This window comes from Triplophysa rosa, linkage group LG17 (assembly GCF_024868665.1).
Source record: "Triplophysa rosa linkage group LG17, Trosa_1v2, whole genome shotgun sequence".
NCBI classification, from domain to species: domain Eukaryota; kingdom Metazoa; phylum Chordata; class Actinopteri; order Cypriniformes; family Nemacheilidae; genus Triplophysa; species Triplophysa rosa.
In genome coordinates, this window is record NC_079906.1 from 13,751,587 (window position 1) to 13,772,993 (window position 21,407).

Here is a 21,407-nt window from a genome sequence, read left to right on the forward strand (position 1 = left end):
CTGTGCATGCCGTACAGGTACAGCTGTCCTCTTACATTTCTTATCTGTAGAAATGAAAAAAAAGGATAAAAATATAGCTATATTTAAAGTGAGAGCACTTACTGAGAGACACTTAAGTGATGGTCAGAGGAAAACAAATCGAACCGTATGCAATCGGTTTTCATTTTCTATAATTGGTATCTTGCACTATATTTTAAGCTTTAGTAAGAAAGAAACTGAATAATAATCAGACCTAAAATACATTGCATGGCATGTTTATGGAATATAGCTAGTTGACGACAGCTCAATTAGATGACATTCCACCTGGAAAGAGATGGCGTTGAATGTCCCTTTAACTGCATTCAGATTGTTTGTGAAGGAGGAATGTTTTGTTAGGTTTAAAAATGCTACATAATATTCTGTTTTATTCATTTATTTTTCCACATTTTGCTTTTCAAGCTGCAGGGGCAAGATAGCCTGTACATCCACTTTTCCAAATAACACTGTGTCCACACCATATGCGATGCGACGTGCAACATTTAAATCAAACATTTAATTAATTTCTAATCCATTGTAGCTTGTTATATATCACTGTTGTGGCTGGTGTGGACAAAAACTCTGCGTGACATGGAAAAAATAGCTTTTCTAATGTGTTAGGATGTCACAGCACGTCTGGTGTGGACACGGCGTGAGAAATTGCTAGAGCAAATATAATTGATGTAATGTTGTGAGTAACATTTATTCAAAATTAAATCGATTACCTTTGCTATGGATGAATGGGGTTTCGCATAAAAAACAAGATAACAGTGTTATAAGACATGAAAGTGTTTTTTTAAAGCTATATTTCAAAGCACTGTTTAACCATAACAATGTTAAGTTGCATCCTGTAAAGAAATAAACTTGGACCTACAGTATCTCAGTCAGTTTACTACGATTTTGTGGAGTAATCGCATTTTACATGCAAGCTTGGTCTTGTGCAACAGTTTCTTTATCATACACAGAGAGGTCACAAATTTGTTGCTTTAAATCATGTTGTACAGCCAAAACAAATATAAATTCAGTAGATCCAGTCCAGGCTGTCTGTGGCCCACCAGTAAGACAGAACTCCCACCGCTGTTGCCAGACTCACTGCTAATACTGACTTCAGCAGGACAAGACACTACAGAGAAATTAAAACGTAGTTGGGTTAAGACTGAATCCATTTGGTTAGATGCTTTGGACTTAGTGACTTAAAAGAGAAAGATCACCCAAAAATAAAAATGGTGTTGTTATGAAACCTGTGTAACTTTCAATGACCACACATATGTTGTCTCCTTCCACTGGAATAAGTACCTGTATAGCCTACTGTGTTCTTTCTATTGAAGATGGAACAATTATACAAGTTTGAAACCTGAGCGTGAATATATAATTTGTTGAAGGGTGAAGTGTCGTTAACCCAATACTGTATGTGATAAATGTGTATATACAATATACACAATTAATGCATTATGTGTCTTAAAAATAAAGATGCACTCTTAAAAAAAAGCTGCTTCAAAAGGTTCTTTGATGCCATAGAAGAACCTTTTGGTTCCATAAAGAACCTTGTCCATCTGAAGAACCTTCTGTTTCAAAAAAGGTTCTCTGTGGCGAAAAAAAGGTTCTTCAGATTGTAAAAGTAAGAAAGAGATGGTTCTTTGTGGAACCAAAAAGGGTTCTTCTGTGGCATTGCTCTGAAGAACCTTTTAAGCACCTTTTATTTTTAAGCGTGTGCTTAAAACTTAAGGTTCTTCACAGCGATGCCATAGAAGAGCCATTTTTGGTTCCACAAAGAACCATTCAGTCAAAGGTTCTTTAAAGAACCATCTCTTTCTTATTTTTCATAATCTGAGGAGCCTTTTTTCGCCACAAAGAGCTTTTTGTGAAACAGAAAGGTTCTTCAGATGTTAAAGGTTCTTTATAGAACCAAAAGGTTCTTCTATGGCATCGAAGAACTTTTTGAAGCGTATAGAAGTTTGGGAAACTTTGGAAAATGTAAAAAGCTGCAGCCTAATGGCTGGCAAAATGGTGTTTACTCTAACATAATGCTTACCTTGCTTTTAGGTTCCTTTTGATTCTTGTTAAGCTTTTGTGAGTGCTTTGGTAACTTCTGCCTTCCTGGGGACAATAACTGTGTACAACTTTGTGGTTCATCAGAATCACTTTGGTCCTGAGAAACATGGCGAGACGTAAGACTTTGACAGATTGACTCTGATTATTTGGTTTACGCTACTGTATTTGATCTGCAGTGTTGGGTGTAACTAGTTACTAAGTAATTAGTTACTGTAATTTAATTACTTTACCCTTGAAAAAGTAAAGTGAGGGATTATTCTTATTTTTTCTGTAATTTAATTACAGTTACTTTTGATGTACTGTAATTAAACTAAATACTTTGTGTAATATATGTGTGTGCAATAGTGGAATTGACATAAAAATTCAAAGTCTAACTTTAAAATCCGTGCGTTTATGTATAATTCTCACATTTATATTACTTTGTTCAGTTAATAAGAGTACTTTATGTAGTTTAATATTATTTATTTGAATGAATTAAAAGAGCCGTTTCATGCCTATCCTTGAATCACTTAACTAATCAAGGTGGATATAGGATATAGAAAGTAATTAGTAATAAATAACAAGTAACTAAATACTTTTTGGAGAGAGTAATTTGTACAGTAATCTAATTACACTATTGAATATGTAATTAGTAACTAGTAATTAATTACTTTTTCAGAGTAACTTACCCAACACTGTTGATCTGATGGTGTTACCTTAGTCTTCCTGTTGTCATCTTCTGTGTTTGATTCCTGTTCACTGCTGTAGAGCAATATCAAATATATATTGTATATCGTCACTGTCGGGCGGAATCCTCGTATCTCCAAAACCTCCAAAACCATTATTTTTCAGGAAGTTAAAAAATCTGCATATTTTTGTTATTAAACATTGTATCGTTAAAGTTGGTATTATACCTTATATTGCTATCATATACTGTTGTGTACCAACATTAACACAACATTTCCCCAAAACCATGTTTAATCGGAGATACAAGGTTTATGACTTGGGAGCAGGGAGATACGAGATTACGCTGTCATTGATAAGAATGGTACGGACACAGACGTCGCTGCTGCCAGCAGTGTTCATCAAAGTCTGCAATCGCATTGAGCCTTTTGACAAGAGACAAGGATTTAAGAGCTAATGAAAGCTAATGATTGTGGTTACATACATCTTCCTAAACTCTATTTTAAATGTTAGAGCTATGAGTGATGCAATACCAAAATAAAACGTTAAACAGGCTGTCTAATATAGGCGGAAATTAATCTGCACGCAAATAAAGTCGGCGGTCGCGTTGAGCCTCTTGACAAGAGAAAAGGCTTCAATTGTTAACCAAAGCTAACGACTGTGGTTACATACATCTTCTTAAACTCTATTTTAAAGGTTTAAGAACTATAAGTGATTTAATACAAAAAAACGATAAGCTGACTAGGCTGTCTAATAGGCGGAAATTAGCCGAATCTGCTCGCAAATTTACCTTCGTGGCTCACGGACTTCCTTCTGCACCGAAGCATTACAGCTATCGATTTTTAACAAAACAGACCTACTCAAATGTATCTAACCTAACTATTTTCACTCGTTATTGTCTAAAAAAGTTTCAATCAGGAGACGTAATGCCGAGAAGCTCCCGTGGAGTGAAGAAGAGGTGGAGTTACGAGACTTCTCAGACAGCTGAAGTGTCCAATGGAGTTAAGAGATTTGCTCTCAAGCTATTTTCAACACTTTAGATTGGTTAATAATTTGTAAAAATAACAGACCCACATGGGGACTGACCAATAGCATCGATTTGTGAAAAAATATGAAATTGACCAAATTTGGACATAGGAGGTTTCCGCCCGACAGCGACGATATATATTAAATATATGATTCTCAAACCACTGCATCTATGAAATCTGATCATGACAATATTTTACATTTCTTTAAGCTGAACAAAACCCATCTCACCTTTCATTATCTTCAGTTTGAGAAGATTCTTGATTCACAAACAAAAAATTGTGGCTCAGGTCTGGCACTGTTAAAAGAGATTTTTACATTTGAATTTATTGATTTGCGAGATATTAGGTGACTTACAATTTCTTCTATCAGTATGTGTGTTTCTTTTTCATAGAAACTTAAATGGGGTACGAAAATGAGAACTTACCCTCGTTTTCGTGCTCTTTGTTGCCTCTGTTTAAAACTTCAGTTCTTGCTTGTTCATGCCTCTCTCTTTTTACTTCCTGCCCATCATTTTTTTGCTCCCCCGTAAAATGTTTCTTTTCATCACAGAACACCTCACTTGAATTAAGTTTACCCAAGTCTTCTCTATGAATGTCGTGATCATATTCATTAAGCTCCACATTGCCCTCATCCATCAGTAATGTTGTGGACCAGAGTGTCTCAGGTTGTACATTGTGGATATTTTCTCCAGCATCTAAAGCCTCTAAAGGTTTGCTGTTGTGTTCTTTGTTGCTTTGATGTAGATCGACTGAAACAGGCTCTGCAGCGTGCAACTCACTGACGTTTGTGCTCAGTTCGTCTTCACTGCTGTGTTACAAAATCAAATGTGCATAAGGTAATGTGTTTTATGAAAAATATTATATTTACAAAACCTGGTGTTAGTGCCGCTAGTGGCACAGAAATTACATACTTCACCCAAAAGCTAAATTAAATCATTCATACCTACTACATTCCTCTTCATATCGAGTGGATTCTGGATCCAAACGAAATGTAACTTTGTGGCTTCTACCTGTTGTTCGAGAAAGTTCAACTTTTACCAGAATTCAGACATCTTTACAAAGTCTTACTGCACATTCAACATATACATTTTATCAGTACGTACGTTCTCTTTTTTTAGTCTCCAAGGAATTTTAAAATGGTTTCCAAACACTTACAAACAATTTCCTCGCCTTCGAAGGACTTGTAGTATCTGTTAAAAGCTTCGATCCTTTCACGTTCTTTCTCCCAGTCCCTCTCCATTTCCTCCTCATTCTCTAGCTCTTCCAGAAAATCCTCCTCTTCATCACAGATCACCTCTTCTTCATTAACATCCCAGTCATATTCATCCAGCTTCAGGCTGTCCTCATCTACCAACCTCCAAAACGTCTCTGGGAACAATGTGTTGTGACTTTCTCCAGTGTTTAAAAAGTCATTGTTGTGTTCTGTGTTGTCTTCGTCTGGTTTGACTGAATTGGACTCTAAGTGGCTCACACTAATGTTTGAATTGTCAGAAGCACGTGAACCGTATGCGGAAGGGTCCAACATTCCAGCTTCAGGAAATGCTAGAACGCCTGATAAACCTCCAACATCACATATCTCTACATTTTGACTGTCTGTGTCCTCCATATCATCTTCTTCACACTCAACAACTTCTTTTGCAAATGTGTTTTCTTGTTCATGAGAAGCGATGCTCTTCCTCATGTAGTCTTCATCACTGCTGATATCACTGTCATAGTCACGTTGCTCATTCGTGTCACCTTTACTGCTCTCATACAGTAAAGCAATCGATGGAAAGTTCTCAGAATCAGCACTTTCTACAGTGTTTTCAATCCCACTGTTACCTTTTTCTGCATTACTGTTGTATTCTTCGCAAACATCTTCAACGTCCAGGTCACTCTTGATGTAAGTGGCCGTATGTGCAGGGTTCATGGATTTGTTTTTCCTTTTACTATCATCATCAGTTGAAGTTATGGCTTGATTCTCCAGCTGATAGAAACAGTGTTCCTCGTCTGCTTGCAGATGCATTTCATCTAGCTCGCTGTTCATGTGAGAAGGTTCTCCCTCTGGGCAGTCCTCATCTTCACTTTGAGACAGATCAGAGGGGTAATCTGCTAAACCCTCCTCCACCCTCACAGGATCATCTTCTGTAAATTCTTTAATGTCATCCCTGGGCTGGACGTCTATTGACATCATTGGGTCATCTTCAATGAAATTATTGCGTTCTTTGTTAACTTGTGCATGCTGAAAGGCATGTTCCTCAATATCCTCAGGATCCGTTATTTCTTCTTCTGATGCTGAGCTCTTCTCTTCAAGATTATCCACCATTTGGAATGATAGTAGATGTGATGTTTTCTCCGTCATTACCATTCCAGGATCCTTTTCTAGGAAACCAACATCCTCCATCTGAACACGAGCTTGTTCTTTTATCATTCGATGAATGTCTGATGTTTCTGCATGTGTCTCAAGTTCATCTTCTTTGAGTTTCTCTTCATGCAAGCTTAATTGCTGGTTTTTGGATTGAGTCTTTTCTTCATCTGAATCGTAATGATCCCATGATCCATAGACAATAGGTCCTGTCTTCATGCTTTGTTTATCTAAAAGGCCATCCTTACTGTTTCGAGAACTAGTTTCTACTTCCACATCAGTATTTGTAAAGCCTTGAGTCTTTACTAAATCTACACGAGACACTGTCCAAGAGACACTGTCTTCATCTTGATTGTTGTTGTCCTCCATGGCTGCTCCTGTTTCAGGTTTATCACCAATGTATGCCGTTTCAGTGTCGTCACCAAAGTGTAGATGTTCAAAGTCTTTGATGTTTTTATTTAAAAAAGCAGGAATAAGCACAAGTCAGTACTATTTACGTACTAAGTTATATAACTACAATACCATTTTAAAAGTCAGGAAATATTAATGGAATAGTAATATCATGCACAATTGGTTACAAACTGTGATTAAATCTTACATGAAACAGCTTAAAAAATTCTCACCTGGAAATGTGTCTTTCAGACAATCAGAAATACTTTGTTCCATCTTGTTTACAATGCAGTAAGAGGTGTAAAAAATAAAAATTCACCTCATAAAGAATAAAATCATGCACAAAACTGACAGACGTCTGTACCACCACAGACAAAATGAGAGTGAGGTGCACACCGATGCGTGTCGTAGCTACTTCCTGTCAAAATAGAGTCATAAAAAATGAACAAACGCTAACACACACAAAAAAGCTTAGCAATTGGTGCACCAATGTACAGTACATGACCTAACACAACAAAACTGAATGTTGTTATAGATATTTGTCAAAATCGCCCTTGTTTATAATGTATAATATTTACTTTTTTATATTTGTGTGTGTGCGTGTGTGTTACTGCTGCAGGAGTGCAGTCAAGAGTCCCTTTTCTAGGTTGTGGTTTGAACGAAACCTCATAATGTGTTCATCAAAATACATACTCCTTACACATTACTGTATAACAGCACAAGTAACAACTTTATTGAAGTCCGATGTGTGTGTTATTAAGATTACCAAAATGTTTGCATACTATTTGTTGCTATTTTTATAATCAACTGTGAGGTATTTAAATACTTCAAAATGTGCATACTATTTGGCCTTGCAACAAGATGCATAGCTTCTTGTTTGTTGCCTTGGTAACCAAGCAGTTCAATCATATAAAACGAGACTGCAATTGGATAAAAAGTTCTTCATGTTTCACTAATAAATTACATAGAGCCAAAGATATGTTGATTTTTTTATTAGGATAGTGAGGCATGGAAAATAAAGACAGGTTTATTATTATTAAAATCAAACGATATCAACGCTCTTACCAACATCAAACTTTGAAGATAGCCTAATATAGATGAGCACTAAAGCATCACAATATCAAAACATACTCATTCTTGGCTCTTTTTAAGTTATTTTTATGTCAACAGTTTATTGGCTGAAAGAGATCTTCTGTTCAGCATGGCTTTATTAGTTTAGTAACAGGGACAATGCTTTTCTTCCTGTTGTTATGTTTAACAATGTATTGGGTGAGAACATCTGTTGTTTTAAATGACTTTGGTGTCTCTGTTTATATTCTCTCTATGGCACTAATTCAGTGCTTCTAAACCGCTGACTATTGCTCTGCTCCAAATCTAGAAGCTATGAAGGAAGGCAGCATTTGAAGCCATCGCAACTGACAAATGTGTCTGAAGTATGTTATTAAAAAGTACCTTAGATACTAAGGCACCAATGGATGTATCTGTTGTGCAAAACAAGCAATCCTATAATGAATTGCAAGATTCGTTAAAAAATAAATACATTCATCACTTTTCATTATAAATGTACTACATGAAATATTGCTAAAAATAATTTGTATATTGCATTTCACTTGATCACTTATGAGGTCACATTCCATGCTACCAGTAAACGCAACTGTACATGCGAGTGTAACCAGTCCTACTCGCATGGCTCTGCGCGGGCCTTGAACCGGCGTTGGTCCGGATGGGAGACAGGCGCTCTGACGAGGAGGCTAAAGACCGCAGCCTCTAGCATCTGTCGCTAGAGCATGTCTGTTGGTCGGGGAGTGAGTTTTACTCGCACAGCTCTCTCTCGCTGGCCTCCGTTACACGAGGCACTGCTGTTAGTGTTTTATTGCAGGGCAACATTGTGGTAAAAATAAAATGATATCTGATGTTGGTGTTTTAAGCATGAGTTTCGGTGAGTACAGTATCGTACTGTGGAATACAGATACATATATTTTTGTTTAGCAGGATTCCACATGTTCGCACATTTTCACAGTTCATGCCGCAGGAGGTAGCGATGGTTCGGTTTTAAATCAACCTCTACAGGATAATGATCACTGATTTCCAAAGCCTGTGGAAAAAACACCTATATACAGTATATATGGTAATAGATTATGAAAGATCATTCAAAATATTATTAAAATAGTTAAGTGACTACATTTTTAGGTCTGCTTACCTCTTCTTCTGAGAGACCAAACTCTTGTTTGAAGTTGAACGGCTGAGCAGATTCTGGAACTATTCCAGAAATGAGTTCTTTGCCATGAATAATAATCCTAAAAGAAAATTTCAGAAAGATTGAACTGTTAAAGCATGCAGCATATACTGTATTAGCATATTTTGTAATGTACTTTCTATAAAACTCTTAGTCGAGTGTAAAATCTCTTCTGTCTATCAAGTTACTATGTGTGTGTGCCATCTAGCTGTGAAAGATGCTGTTCACTAGTCTTCACTTTATTCCTTATCCTCATTTTTCATTAAATATAGAATAGTTTCATTCATAGTCACTGCCACAAATTCTGTACTGCTCATGGGCAAATTCTGTACTGCTCAAAATCATGCTTCTAGACCTTGTAGAGAGTTTTGATAGTGTACCTGTCATAAGCACAGTGTGTTTTGTCTCGAACTGTGGTGTCCTGCTCATCTCTAATCAGCCAATGGAACTTTGGGTCACTCCTGAGATGGACGTTTCTCAGTCCTTTATTAGTAGTGTAGCTGCAAGCAGCATTTAGATCTCCCAGAAACATCACATTCTGGATAAGAAGTTTAGGGTATTTATACAGTTTATAATCCATGCAGTATACCTGTATATTATTAAATATACAGCATATATTTGTAAAAATGTGTCTTATTGAAAAGGTTTTGTTTACCTCAGTTTTCCATTTCTTTCTGACTGTTTGGAAGACCTCGTACAACACCTCCATTTCTTTCATTGCATTCTTTGGACAAGTATGTTGACCAATGAGGACAAAGTTCTTAATCACTATAAGAAGATACGACCAGTTATATTCCATTTTCACAAAAGGTATCTGAACAGTAGTCATGTGTTATTGTATTTCATAAGTATGGAAAGGTAAGCACATACAGGTTGTGGGAGAATGGATCCGGATGATGAACGGCTCTCTGGAGAACACCTGCGATTCGGCCGCTGTCTCATTTAACTTAAGGTGCTGGTATTGCTCAAGCACCTGTAGCATATTTTTTCTGTTAACACAGCACATGACACATTACCATGACTATTTCTGTTGATTCTATATTTCCTTTTGTTTGTTCTTTAAGCGTTTACCATTTCTATTACCTGTAAATGTACACATACTGCTCTTTATATGTTGACTTCCCCATTCGTTTACTTTCCAGATGGGTGTAAATGTGAGATATGTCATACCTTGAAGAAAATAAGAACATTTTGTATTATATATATTACATGTGAATTCATAAACACATTTGATTTAGAGTGGCAGGTGTAAATGTACCTGTTTAAGTTAATCAACAGCGCAGATATGGCTTTACCTCTAGAATCTCGAACTTCCTGAATCAAACTCAGATCACATCGTGAAATAATCTAGAAATAAAATATCACTTCAGAAAAAGAGCGTTTGAAGAGAGAGATTCTGGGGTCCTTTTCAATCTTTCTAACATGTACAGTAGGCTGCATGTTGTCAGTGGTTTGTACCTTGATCAAAATCTCCATAACCTGCTTCTTGCTGGCCTTTGCTTCCCCATAGCTCTGTATGTTGAAGGCACAGATCTTCAGTGAATTTACAGTAGTCCATAATCCCACGAAACAAGCCAGCAGAACAGGTGACCTCATTTATCAGAACTTCTAAAAGTTAAATTCATCAAAAAATATTTAAAAGAAAGACACGATTAACCAAAATTATGCAAAAACATTTTGCACATACAGTATATAACAATCTCTGTGGTACTGTAGTTTCCTTGTTACACCCAGGCTTAGAGTTGTGTCATTTTTTTGGTTTGCTTATTCCGTTTCATAATTCAACCATTACGAATTAATTTCTTAAAAACGAATTCCTTACAAAAGGCACTCAAAAAGGCACAAAATGACTCACCCTGTTTGACAGCTTTAAGGTTTTAAGATGGTTATGGAGTTGGACTCTGTAACAGTATTTTACACAGGAAAGCATGATGAAATGCAGTGATGGGCAGAGGGAGGGGCAGCGTGTGAATATGTGTGCTTCCTTTTAAATGAGCTGTGTCAGTGCAGGTCAGTCTGGAACGCTAAAGAGTGACCGGCCATGACAATGTGCTTTTTCTGCCATTCATCATCCCATTATTCTCAATAAGTGCAAGCTAAAAAAAATCATCTATCACTATCCGGAAATAATCTTTTGAAATCAGCCGGTAAATTATATAATTCCTCAAGTAAAAGAATTCATATTTTAGGTATAAGCTCTGGGAATTTATTAAACGTTTATCTGACATTGCATTTGCGTTTAACAATAAGCAAATAGTTTTCAAAAAATCATGTTCGGTTCAAGCCATATGGGCACATGTATGAGTATTTAACTTTAATACTATTCTGTAGAAAAGTACTATTACAATTTTAATACAAAGGACTATTTCAAAAAACTACAATTCAACTTAAATATACAAATATTTAAGCCATGCATACATGTAAATGTGTACATTAAACAAAAACATAAAAACAATAGAATTTTCTACTGATGCCAATTAATAAAAATACTTAGTCTTTTAAAAAAAATATTTAGAAACTTAAATGCAAAATAAATATAAACAAATATCTAGAACATTCTTGGCTTTGCTCTTGTTTCTTTGTCTGGTCACACAGGTCTAACACAAGCTCCATGTTGTGTTGATGCTGTTTGTATCATGTAATCTTCCATACGTTGTTCCAAAAGAGAGTAAAACTGTCGTAGCTGCTCTCTGGCAGGTGGATGGTACAAACACAGAGCTGCCATCACCAAAACTACCAGCAGCAGGAAGAACAGACACATAATAAAACAGGGTCCACAACATCGCTTCTGTTTGAGAAAAAAGAGAAGAGAACATTGATAAATATATTAAATGAGCAAAAGAAAGCTAAGAAACTTCAAGGAAGATAGAAAAGAATATGTGTTAACCATCATTGTTTTCAAACTCACTAAATCTTTCAGAATAGACTTATTATGAACATGCATAGTGTTCCTGCACCTTCATTTATAAACATAAGAACACCAGGATCAAAGGTTTGATCAAAATGAGGCTTACAGTCAAAATGTATGTATGTTATTGTTATGACGGGGGTAGATTCTCACCCTGGTGCTGTTCTGTCGTGTGGTCAGTTTGTTTATTTCCTCTTTGCACTGGCTCAGACGAGATTGATAGCTGTAACACTCTTGCTCCAGGGCTTCAAGCTCCAACTGTAGCTCTATGCACTGCCATGGTAACCATGAAATCAAGACAGCAGATGTTACATTGTGCCTTAAATTTTGGGAAATGACTACTTTATCGATGTCACTCTATATAGAGTGACTCTATAGACTTAAAAGAATACTTCATACTTCATACTTCACTCTAAAATTAAATTTTCATTATAATTCACTCACCCCCATGTGTATTTATGTTTAAAACGTATATCTTTTTTTTGTTTTCTTGGAAAATAATTTATCGTTTCACTAGACAACACCCTTATTCGTCGGCTCGTGTTGTGTCAAGCCTTTTGAAGCTGCGATGAAACTGAAATTTGGACCTTAACCTATACAGCCCCCCATTTAAGTCCATTATATGGATAAGAACCCTGGAAAGATTTCCCTTATAAGCCTCAATTTGTTTTCGACAGAAGACAGAATATGACATGTGACTGAGTGAATTATCATGAAATTTTAATTTGAAAGTGAACTGTTCCTTTAATATAATTTACAACAGCTGAATTAAAGTTTCAATGGTTAACTTTAATTTGTATGTATCATTTGTTCTTCACTCCCAAATTAATATGCAGTTAAGTGAGCCATTTGTAAGTTTCCGCAAATTAAAAAAAGGGAAATGAAAGAATATTAGAAAGTACATCATCTATTCAGTTCTCTCATGCTGTTGTGTACCTCTTTTTCTTTGATTCTAAGTCTAAGCTCCATGTCCATGAGTTGTTTGTTCATACTGTTGTCTGTTCGTAGAAGTTGGTCCAGTACCGAAACGTCCTCATGAGAGTGTGTGTTATTGTTCCACCACTCATGGTTGTTTCCTGTGAGTGACAGAAACTGAAATATCTAATCGCATAAAATATGTATGGCAACTTGTTATTTAAAGGGATAGTTCACGCAAAAATGAAAATTCTGTCATGAAAATACTCACTCTCTAGTTGTTCCAAACCTGTATATATTTCTTTGTTCGGATAAACACAAAGAAAGATATTTGAAAGAATGTTAGCAACTGACAGTTCTCAAAATATCTTCTTTTGTGTAAAAATACACAATACTATTTTCTACTATGGTAGTCAGTGGTGCCCCAGAACATTCTTCCAAATATCTTTCTTTGTGCTCAACCGAACAAAGACATTTATACAGATTCGGAACAACTAGGGTGAGAAAAAATGACAGATTTTTTTGGGTGAACTGTCGCTTTAATACTTTAAGGCTGTAAATTGCTGTAAATTCCGTAAAGGGACAGTGCACCCCAAAATACATTTTTGGTCATTATTTATCATACCCTCATGTTGCCTTATTTCTTTTTAGTCAGCAGTCAGATTCACGGTATTAAAAATTGTAATGAAAGTGAATCATGACATTGTCTAAGATATTCATGTCAAATGGTTTGGAAAAATATGAGGATGAATAAACAGAATTTTCATTTTTGGTGAACTGTCCCTTTAGAATTGGGTAATATTTGCAATATATTCTGATCTAAATATCTGTATAATGTGTCAACAAGTGACATATCTGGAAGATTTATGGAGAATAAGTTGATCACTATTCCACAGCATTTATATTTTTCTGAAGTGCGTTCAGTGGAAAATCTCTACTACTAAAAACAGACTGTAGTAGTGCACCTGTGAGTTCCTGTAGATGTTCTCTGAGAGCGAGGTTCTCTTCCTCCAGTTCAGAAATGCACGACTGAAGCTCTGTTGTCTCCTGTTGAAGAGATTCTGTCTGCTTTGTCAGCATCTCCTCGTGTCCAACAGAGTGCTGCACAACACAATATTCAAAGTGACGCAACGTCCAAAGTGAACCTTTCATTCAGCATCACTCAAAGTTATTTGCATTGAAAATCAAGTGCGCAGACTGGATTTCCAGGGTTGGATGGTACAAACTAGTCAAATATTGGCTTCTCACAAAAATTTCACATTATACTAAATTTGCTCATGTGATTGATAGATGTGGATCTTCACTCATAATGGCATACATGATTTTAGATTTATTGGTTTGTCAGCTGTACCTCTAACTGGCCCTGCATATGTAATATCTGATCGGTGCATTCATCATGTCTCTGTTTAAGCAGGTTTGAACACTCTCTCAGTTCCTCACAAAGCCTTTGCCAATGCTCCGACTCGGCCTGGGTTGTCTGCAGCACCCCCTAGTGGAATGGAAGAGAATGAAAAAGTAATAGTGGAGACTACTATGAATATTAGTATTGCCATTTATCTCATTAGCAGAGCAAGGTTACCGTGTCTTATTCTGCATACTTGTGTCAATATAAAAGTGTATCAGGGTTCTACCTGGAGGTGCTCCATCTTGCTCTGAGCCTCCGCCTTCTCGTTCTCCGCTCTCTGAATAGCCTTCAGAGATTTCTGCTCATACTCCTCCCTCTGTTTCTCCATCTTTAGCACCACTTTTTTCACTCCATCCTGAGGTATCTTCTGAAAAAGCCATACCACAATTACAGCATTTTATCCCTTTCTGTTCAAAAACATGGCACTTTGTCTGACAGATTTCTCATGAGTTAATGCATTGCAAACTTTCACATCCAGACATTCACAGATATTCGACTGGAGTTGTACAAATGTAATGGTTTCTTACCTTGATGCAAACCTGCAGCTGTGCCTCCAGAGCTTTGATCTTACACTTCAGCAAGTCCTCATCACAGCGTGTCTGTGGGAGGAAAAGGAAACGTGTGTGTTTATGAGAGAGAGAGAGAACGCCACTGAACCAAAAGCAAAGTGTTGTTCAGTTTCTGTAACAGTATACTGCATCCTGTATAACTGTCATCTTTAGCATTTAGATCAAAACTGTGTTGATTTGGATATTTCTATATAAATAAATAACATTTCATAGGCTACTCATTGGGATAACAAAATTGAGTAGTTTGGATGAGTTTTGAAGCATCACACGACACAAACAAACCGCTCTCTGACACCTACACGTCTCTCCGTTTCCTGTGTGACAGAGAGACATATTTTCTTTTTTTTCTAAAAAAGAGCCATAAGGAGCCGGATGCTGTCGACCACAGAACCCTCCCTTCCAACCTGCCTGTGTATCACTGATGTGACCACTCCAGGAAACTCTGCAACTGCTGAAGCCAGCAGATATACAGACTGACAGCATAACTTGTGTATAAATATAATACAGATCATACAGTGAGGTTTAAAAGAAGGAAATAATTCACTGCTGTACCTTCCACAGGAGCTCTGTAGAACGCACCAATGTAGCGGCACTTTTCTGAAGACTGGCCAGTTTGTTTTTAAGAGCCGCTTCTCTGTGTAAGGCCTCCTGCATTGAGGAAAAAAACAATTAGGCTTTGAAATATATTGCATTACTTCATGTTCTGAAGAACTGATGACTACATTAGACTGACATTGGTAATAAAAGTACACTTCGCAGTATATTCCTTACCTCCAAATAATGAGCCAACTGTTGCACATCCTAAATCAAATGAAGACATAGAGAAAAGTGGGGAAAGGAGAATTAATGTCACACAAATTTAATAAATAATTTGTATCAAATTAAAAATGGGTTTTACTTTAAGCACCAAAATTCCTTACTGCTTCTTTGACAGTCACAAATCCAGACCTGGATGAAGAGAGTTCATAATACAGAATGAATTACTGTATAGTTATACACAATATAATTTGACTGCTTTTTGAAATATTACACCCAAGGAGCAGCCATAAACCTTAGTGTACTTAATATACTGAATATATCAGAATAAACTGTCAAATGTATACCAAAGACATGGGTTTGATTTCCCAGGTAATACACATACTGATAAAACAAAACTTGAATGCACAAAATTGGATTTATTTTATACATGTGATGTACACGTAATGTCTACTTACTCTGTCTGCGTGCTGGTTGTGAGTAAAGTCTTCTGATTCTTTGAGTCCTGAGTTATGTCCTGAGCAAAAACTATTACAAACACAAAATTACACTTTGTCATATGACATCCTTATGACGTATGTATTGCACAAAAGCATTGCTATAAAATGTAATTGAACTATTTGTAGGTTCTGGTTATGCTAAAATTCGGTATGTTTGTTGACTTCAGTATTAGAGATAGAAATGTTAGGCATGGTTTTTATTCATCAGAACGTCCACTAACCTCGTTCCTTTCTCTCTTTCCCTCTAACCCAAACAGAATTGAGAACTGGAACATCCCATCTCACTGCATTCAGCCTGGGATCATTTTCATCATTTGTTGAAGATGTGGAAACTGTCTTTAGAGTGTTGCAGAATTCATGTCAATGTTGTTATACAAGTGGAATACAGTATACAGTGGAAATGCCTGATATTACATTAGTCTTAAAATGATCAGTTTTAAGGATTAGACCGTATCAACTGTAGACAGTTAGTCACAGATCAAACACAATATTGATGTCTGTACCTGCTTTTCACAGTTTATATAATCTCTCCTGAGCTTTATGTTTTGACTTGTTATCAAGGGCCGCCTGATTGACGTTAAAGTTTGCGTCATATGCTCTGGTGCATGCTGGGTTTCCCTTAAGTATTTGCGCCTTGGCATTGAAGATAACGGGGCATATGTGTCCCGGTCCACTGGTCTTCTCTTTGAAAACTCAAATTGCCTTTTGCGATGCAGTTCGGTTTTAATCCACCTTGTGTCCAGATCTCTCGTAGGACTACGACACAATGTCATGTTGTTCCGATCACTAATTTCTCTGTGCTTCACTGCGCGCTGTTCTACTTTATGCTCGTATGTCGCGGCCTGCAGTTTTTCGTTGTCATCAGCACACTCCATTCTTTCTCAGTGGGAACAAGTTTGAAACGTATTACTCACTGGATTGTCACTTCACAATATAAATAGATGTTGTTTCTTGAAGTGGCAATTTCCTGTAATTGAAAAATAGCACATACTGTGTCATTATATATTTTAAGAACAGATCATCCTAAATCAACTGAATGACACAACAGTTGAAAGTGAGGATAATGTGTAACTTCATTATGAGACCTAAAAACACACACACAAAATGAAAACATGATGATGTTAATGAGGTGAAGTCTCACTGTTCACAGAACTTCAACAATTTTGCAGTGAATACTAATAAAAATTAGGCAAAGTAATTCAATTTCATTTCATTTATTTTAATTTAAGATAAGATAAGATAAGAGAACAGTAATCTAATAAATTAATTGAATTAAACATATTTTACGATGTGTGTCCAGTCATTCACCTCTACTGTCATATTCTGTTGTTCTAAAGCAGGCAGGCAGCTAAAACAAAAAGGGAAAATAAAAAATGCTTCAATTAAAAAAATCTTATGTAGAAATTTGTCAAACAGTGACTGGAAAACGTTTTTTAAAGTGGCCTACAACAGTGTACTAATGCACGACTCGATCTGCAGTAATTTCAGGTATTACAAAGACTAAAGACTGCATTCAAAACCTAAACATCAACATTTTCAAACTGCACAGTTTAAATTCATTAAATATCTTTTGTGTTTCTTTTCAGGAACATGCAGTCTGAATAGCAAGTTGCTACAAACGAACCTGCAAAAGAACAGTTACAACACAATATAGAAGCCAAGAAGAAGATAAACTTCTGCAAGCTTTGAAGGTTTTGTTTCTTTAGAATATTTAGTTAAAGTACCTGTTCTTAGAGGAGTCCTTGAAGTCAAAAGAACTGTGAAATAAGAGTTTGAAGCTGACATGGCAGCTGAAAACTAGTTCATTCAACAAAGGGCGGTCTATTTCTTCTGCCTTGCTTGTTTAACAGGAAGTAAGATGAACCTCACAACTTGTATGAGTTCCTCTATCTCAGCAGCCATGCGTATTGAAACTGATGCCAAACATGGATGGGGCCGTAGATTAGGACTAGAGAAGAGTTTATGATGTTGCCTCTTTTAAATATACCGACACTACTAGGGAGGGACTGCAGAATGGGAAACAGACAATTGAGAATTAATGTTTGGTGAACAATAAATAAGACAGATATGAAGACAAAACTTTGAAGTAAGAGGTATGAAACCATGGACATATAGCTATGTAGGAGCTTAATTGAACTTCAAATTAAAAATATAAGAAAGAAAGAAAGAAAGAAAGAAAGAAAGAAAGAAAGAAAGAAAGAAAGAAAGAAAGAAAGAAAGAAAGAAAGAAATCCACCTGAAGCCTGTTAGTTGTTTTATATTGGAGGTATGGTTATAGCCTTTCACTATGTTCAATTTTCGAGAATTTTTGGAATTTCGTAATGTATTTAAATAAGAATAAAAATAAACAAATAATCTCTGCAAGATGTCGTATTTTCAGTAGTTTATTTTAAACGGATTCAAATAATAAATGTCCATCTCGACCGCTAAACGAGTTCTCTTCGTTTTATGCTAAACTGGAGCCACCTGCTGGCCCTCGCGAGTAAAAATCCCCGGATATGGGATTTGACCAAATGGTTTTCACAAATCTCGCGATATTACTGGCGAGAGTTTCTCATCCTTGGTCTAGAAGGGCACAGAGAGCCCGGCGTTAGAGACTTTCTGCCAGGGATCCTGACATTCACACCCGTTTAAACATGTTGTCCAGATTGGTGTTTGTTTCAGGTGAGTGTTTAACTCAGTTAAAGCTAATGTAGCGTTTTTAATTTATTGTGTGTATAAGGAGGACTGTTTGGTGAGTGAAGTTGAAGGGTAAAATGAGGCCTCGGTGTAAATGGCCGCACACGAATCAACTCTAACGTTAGCCTTGAAACGTGTTTCTGCTTTCTAAGTTGCCGTTTAGCACAATACTTATGTGTTAAATTGAGTGCATTACAGGTTTTAATTTCAGATACTTGTATTTAAATAGTCAAGGTGTTGTGCTTTCGGTAAGTGCTGTATGTCCTTGTGTTGAGTTGTTTAGCTAAAGGCTAATCTTACATTCAAACTGTACGTACTGTAGGCTATCAGATGCATAATAACTTACACCTTCGCATGTAACGTAACTGCAATTATATATTTTTATTTGACTTTATATTGTGTATATTATGTTTCATTCAAATTCATCGTTTGCATCGCTAATAACGAAGCTGGTGAGGTTGACAGCTTGTAGCGCTGTCATGTGTGCAAGGACGTGCATTTAATGTTAGACTTGCACTAAAGAAAGAATGATTGTCATTCAAATACAATAACATTTAATTGTATTATGTGCAAGTACAATTTATCTATAATGTTGGGATTAGAATCAATTTATTATTATTGCTCTATTTTATGAGAAATAGCACAATGCACAATTTGGGTATATTTTTTTCCTTTTGGTTGACTTTTATGTTAACGTGTTTTGCTTGGTTTTTGCAGGTCATGCCCTGAAAAACAACGGCTCCTTTGGTGCTTGGTATGTAAGATCTTAATTCAGTATTCCTTTCCTTGTGTCAAATGTAGTAGGACAAACAATGACATGTAAATCTAAAGACAGGTTTACACCAAGAAGTGTAACTAAAGATAATTGCAACAATACATATTAGCCTTTACAACTGATAGATCCCAAATATATTGTAGTTGTGCATTTTATAGTTCTTGTTGTGAATGTCTTAACCCTGCACTTATTTTGCTAATGGCCTTTTCTTCCTCAGCCTGGTCCAGGCCTCCCGTTCTTTTCATCAGTCGTCCCAGAGCTTGGCGCCGGTACCCCCTCTGCCTGAGAAGGGAGGCAAGGTCCGCCATGGAATATTCCCAGAGGAACTTTTCACATTGTTGTACCCTAAGATCGGCGTCACAGGTGAGCTTGATGCCTCCATTGTGTCTCTTCTTGGTACTATAATGACACGGCAAATCTGTGTTGCAGGCCTGTTTTTAATGTGATGTTCTGCTGTGATTGTAGGTCCATACATGCTGGGCACCGGACTGCTCCTGTACATGCTCTCAAAGGAAATCTATGTGATCAATCACGAGACCTTTGCTGCCGCATCCATCGGTGCAGTCATCATTTACGGAGTTAAGAAATTTGGACCCAGCGTAGCTGATTTTGCAGACAAACTCAATGAGGTTTGTGGAAAGTGTATTGTTTTAACAAAACGTCACCCAGTGCAGGCTGAGATATTGTCTACTAAACCGGTTTGATACTGTGCATGATTTAACCAGTGACTGGTTGTTTGTGTATGGCTGATATCTTCTTCTCTTTCTCTGCAGGAGAAAGTGGCAAAGGCCAAGGAAGTGAAGGATCTGGCTATGGCCAACCTGACCCAGGCTATTGTAGATGAGAAGAAGGAACAGTGGAGAGTAGAAGCAAGACAGATGCTGTTTGATACCAAGAAGGTGAGCAAGATTCGAATACCCGAGAGTGCAAACATTGTCATATGAACTCACTGCTTTGCATCTTTGTGTTATCTTGAAAATAAGTTTGTTTTTATTTTAAAATCTTGTTTAGTATATTGCATTGTGGTCTACAGGATTCCTTATACTTTGTTCTGTTGGTCAGCTTTAGTAAAACTAGGTTTTATAATCTGCTTGAGTCTGGTTTTGTAAAACACATCTTTTATTCTTTCAGAACAATGTGGCTGTGCTGCTGGAGACCAATTACAGGGAGCGACTGCACATGGTGACCAATGAGGTGAAGAAGAGGATGGACTATCAGGTGGCGCTTCAGAACCTGCACCGCCGCATGGAGCAGGAGCACCTGGTCAACTGGGTTGAACAGAATGTTATCAAAAGCATCACCCCACAGCAGGTACAGGGTTCATGTTGGCCTCTTGTCATAGAGGAGCTTTAAATAACGCAATTCATTAAACGAAATATGGTTTAACATGTTAAAAGTGTAAGCAGACTCTTACTATTAGAATTCTCTGCACACATACTGGGCTTTTACTTTTGTTTTCATATTTTCAGCTGGCTTTGAAACAGCAATTCCTTGTTTAGCCTCTAGATGGGGATGTTGTATTCAACACTGTGTAAACAGCATACTGATTACATGATTACAGCAGACTACATGTAAAAGTCAAATTTCCGAAGAACCAATTTTAACCCTAAGCTTCAAACACGTGTAGCAGTTTTTAATGGTGTTGTTTTGCTATTTAGACCATCATCTTTTTTTTAAATGCTAAAAAACACTAGAAAAACATCTGTTTGTTAGCATGACAGAAAACACGTTCTCTGAACAATGGTTCTTTCTGTCTTTCAGGAGAAGGAAAGCATTGCCAAGTGCATCTTGGATCTTAAAGTCCTGGCCAAGAGCACTCAGGCTAGAGCGACTGCATAGGTCTCTATCAATGTCCACACTGAAGCCTTCTGTTTTTCCGTCTAAATAAATCCTTTCTGTCTGAAAGTCTGGCAGTGCCGTCAAATGTGTACATACCCGTATTAATTAAAAGATTTGGTTATTCACTAAACTGCAGTGTCCTTTTATTTCATGATACTCATTCTTATCTCATACATTCTAATTTGATGTTGATATTTTTAGCATTGATATTTAACTCTGAACTTTTATCCTTTGTTTTGTCACTGTCATGGCGACTAATGGGTCGTCATACGTAATATGGTTGTAAATAGTGATTGCCATTACATGTTGGCCTCCTAGTAAATTACACAATGA

General features: G+C 36.7%; 4 protein-coding genes across 7 annotated transcripts; 1 reads left to right on the forward strand and 3 right to left on the reverse strand.

The window, feature by feature from the left end:
- Positions 1-1,020: 1,020 nt before the first annotated feature.
- On the reverse strand, positions 1,021-6,863 carry si:dkey-183p4.10 (uncharacterized). Of its 2 annotated transcripts, none has more exons than XM_057355789.1 (8): positions 6,726-6,863; positions 4,914-6,545; positions 4,702-4,768; positions 4,184-4,566; positions 3,988-4,054; positions 2,763-2,808; positions 2,048-2,164; positions 1,021-1,138 (listed from the first exon to the last, which is right to left on the reverse strand). In XM_057355789.1, exons 1-8 carry the CDS (start codon positions 6,766-6,768, stop codon positions 1,037-1,039), a joined length of 2,457 nt encoding a protein of 818 aa, XP_057211772.1. In that variant the 5' UTR covers positions 6,769-6,863; the 3' UTR covers positions 1,021-1,036. The 2 variants fall into 2 exon arrangements, with proteins under 2 accessions (XP_057211772.1, XP_057211771.1); XM_057355788.1 differs by having other exon boundaries at positions 2,736-2,808.
- A 615-nt stretch (positions 6,864-7,478) lies between these two features.
- Positions 7,479-10,750, reverse strand: dnase1l1l (deoxyribonuclease I-like 1-like). 2 transcript variants are annotated; one of them, XM_057357520.1, is made up of 9 exons: positions 10,584-10,750; positions 10,187-10,336; positions 9,987-10,075; positions 9,812-9,898; positions 9,599-9,717; positions 9,384-9,496; positions 9,109-9,266; positions 8,693-8,789; positions 7,479-8,602 (listed from the first exon to the last, which is right to left on the reverse strand). In XM_057357520.1, exons 2-9 carry the CDS (start codon positions 10,322-10,324, stop codon positions 8,507-8,509), a joined length of 897 nt encoding a protein of 298 aa, XP_057213503.1. In that variant the 5' UTR covers positions 10,325-10,336; positions 10,584-10,750; the 3' UTR covers positions 7,479-8,506. The 2 variants fall into 2 exon arrangements, with proteins under 2 accessions (XP_057213503.1, XP_057213504.1); XM_057357521.1 differs by having other exon boundaries at positions 7,479-8,587; positions 10,187-10,750.
- A 159-nt stretch (positions 10,751-10,909) lies between these two features.
- LOC130568567 (TRAF3-interacting JNK-activating modulator) lies at positions 10,910-18,196 on the reverse strand. 2 transcript variants are annotated; one of them, XM_057357518.1, is made up of 15 exons: positions 17,506-18,196; positions 17,090-17,129; positions 16,285-16,748; positions 16,003-16,117; positions 15,740-15,809; positions 15,446-15,473; positions 15,297-15,326; positions 15,078-15,173; positions 14,484-14,555; positions 14,183-14,323; positions 13,903-14,040; positions 13,517-13,652; positions 12,573-12,712; positions 11,790-11,909; positions 10,910-11,516 (listed from the first exon to the last, which is right to left on the reverse strand). In XM_057357518.1, the coding sequence occupies exons 3-15, from the start codon at positions 16,654-16,656 to the stop codon at positions 11,316-11,318; spliced, it is 1,659 nt and encodes a 552-aa protein (XP_057213501.1). In that variant the 5' UTR covers positions 16,657-16,748; positions 17,090-17,129; positions 17,506-18,196; the 3' UTR covers positions 10,910-11,315. The 2 variants fall into 2 exon arrangements, with proteins under 2 accessions (XP_057213501.1, XP_057213502.1); XM_057357519.1 differs by lacking the exon at positions 17,090-17,129.
- Positions 18,197-18,313: 117 nt separating this feature from the next.
- atp5pb (ATP synthase peripheral stalk-membrane subunit b) lies at positions 18,314-21,204 on the forward strand. Its single transcript, XM_057356719.1, has 7 exons — positions 18,314-18,445; positions 19,178-19,214; positions 19,453-19,598; positions 19,701-19,864; positions 20,009-20,134; positions 20,367-20,546; positions 20,997-21,204. Exons 1-7 carry the CDS (start codon positions 18,418-18,420, stop codon positions 21,072-21,074), a joined length of 759 nt encoding a protein of 252 aa, XP_057212702.1. The 5' UTR covers positions 18,314-18,417; the 3' UTR covers positions 21,075-21,204.
- Positions 21,205-21,407: the final 203 nt, after the last annotated feature.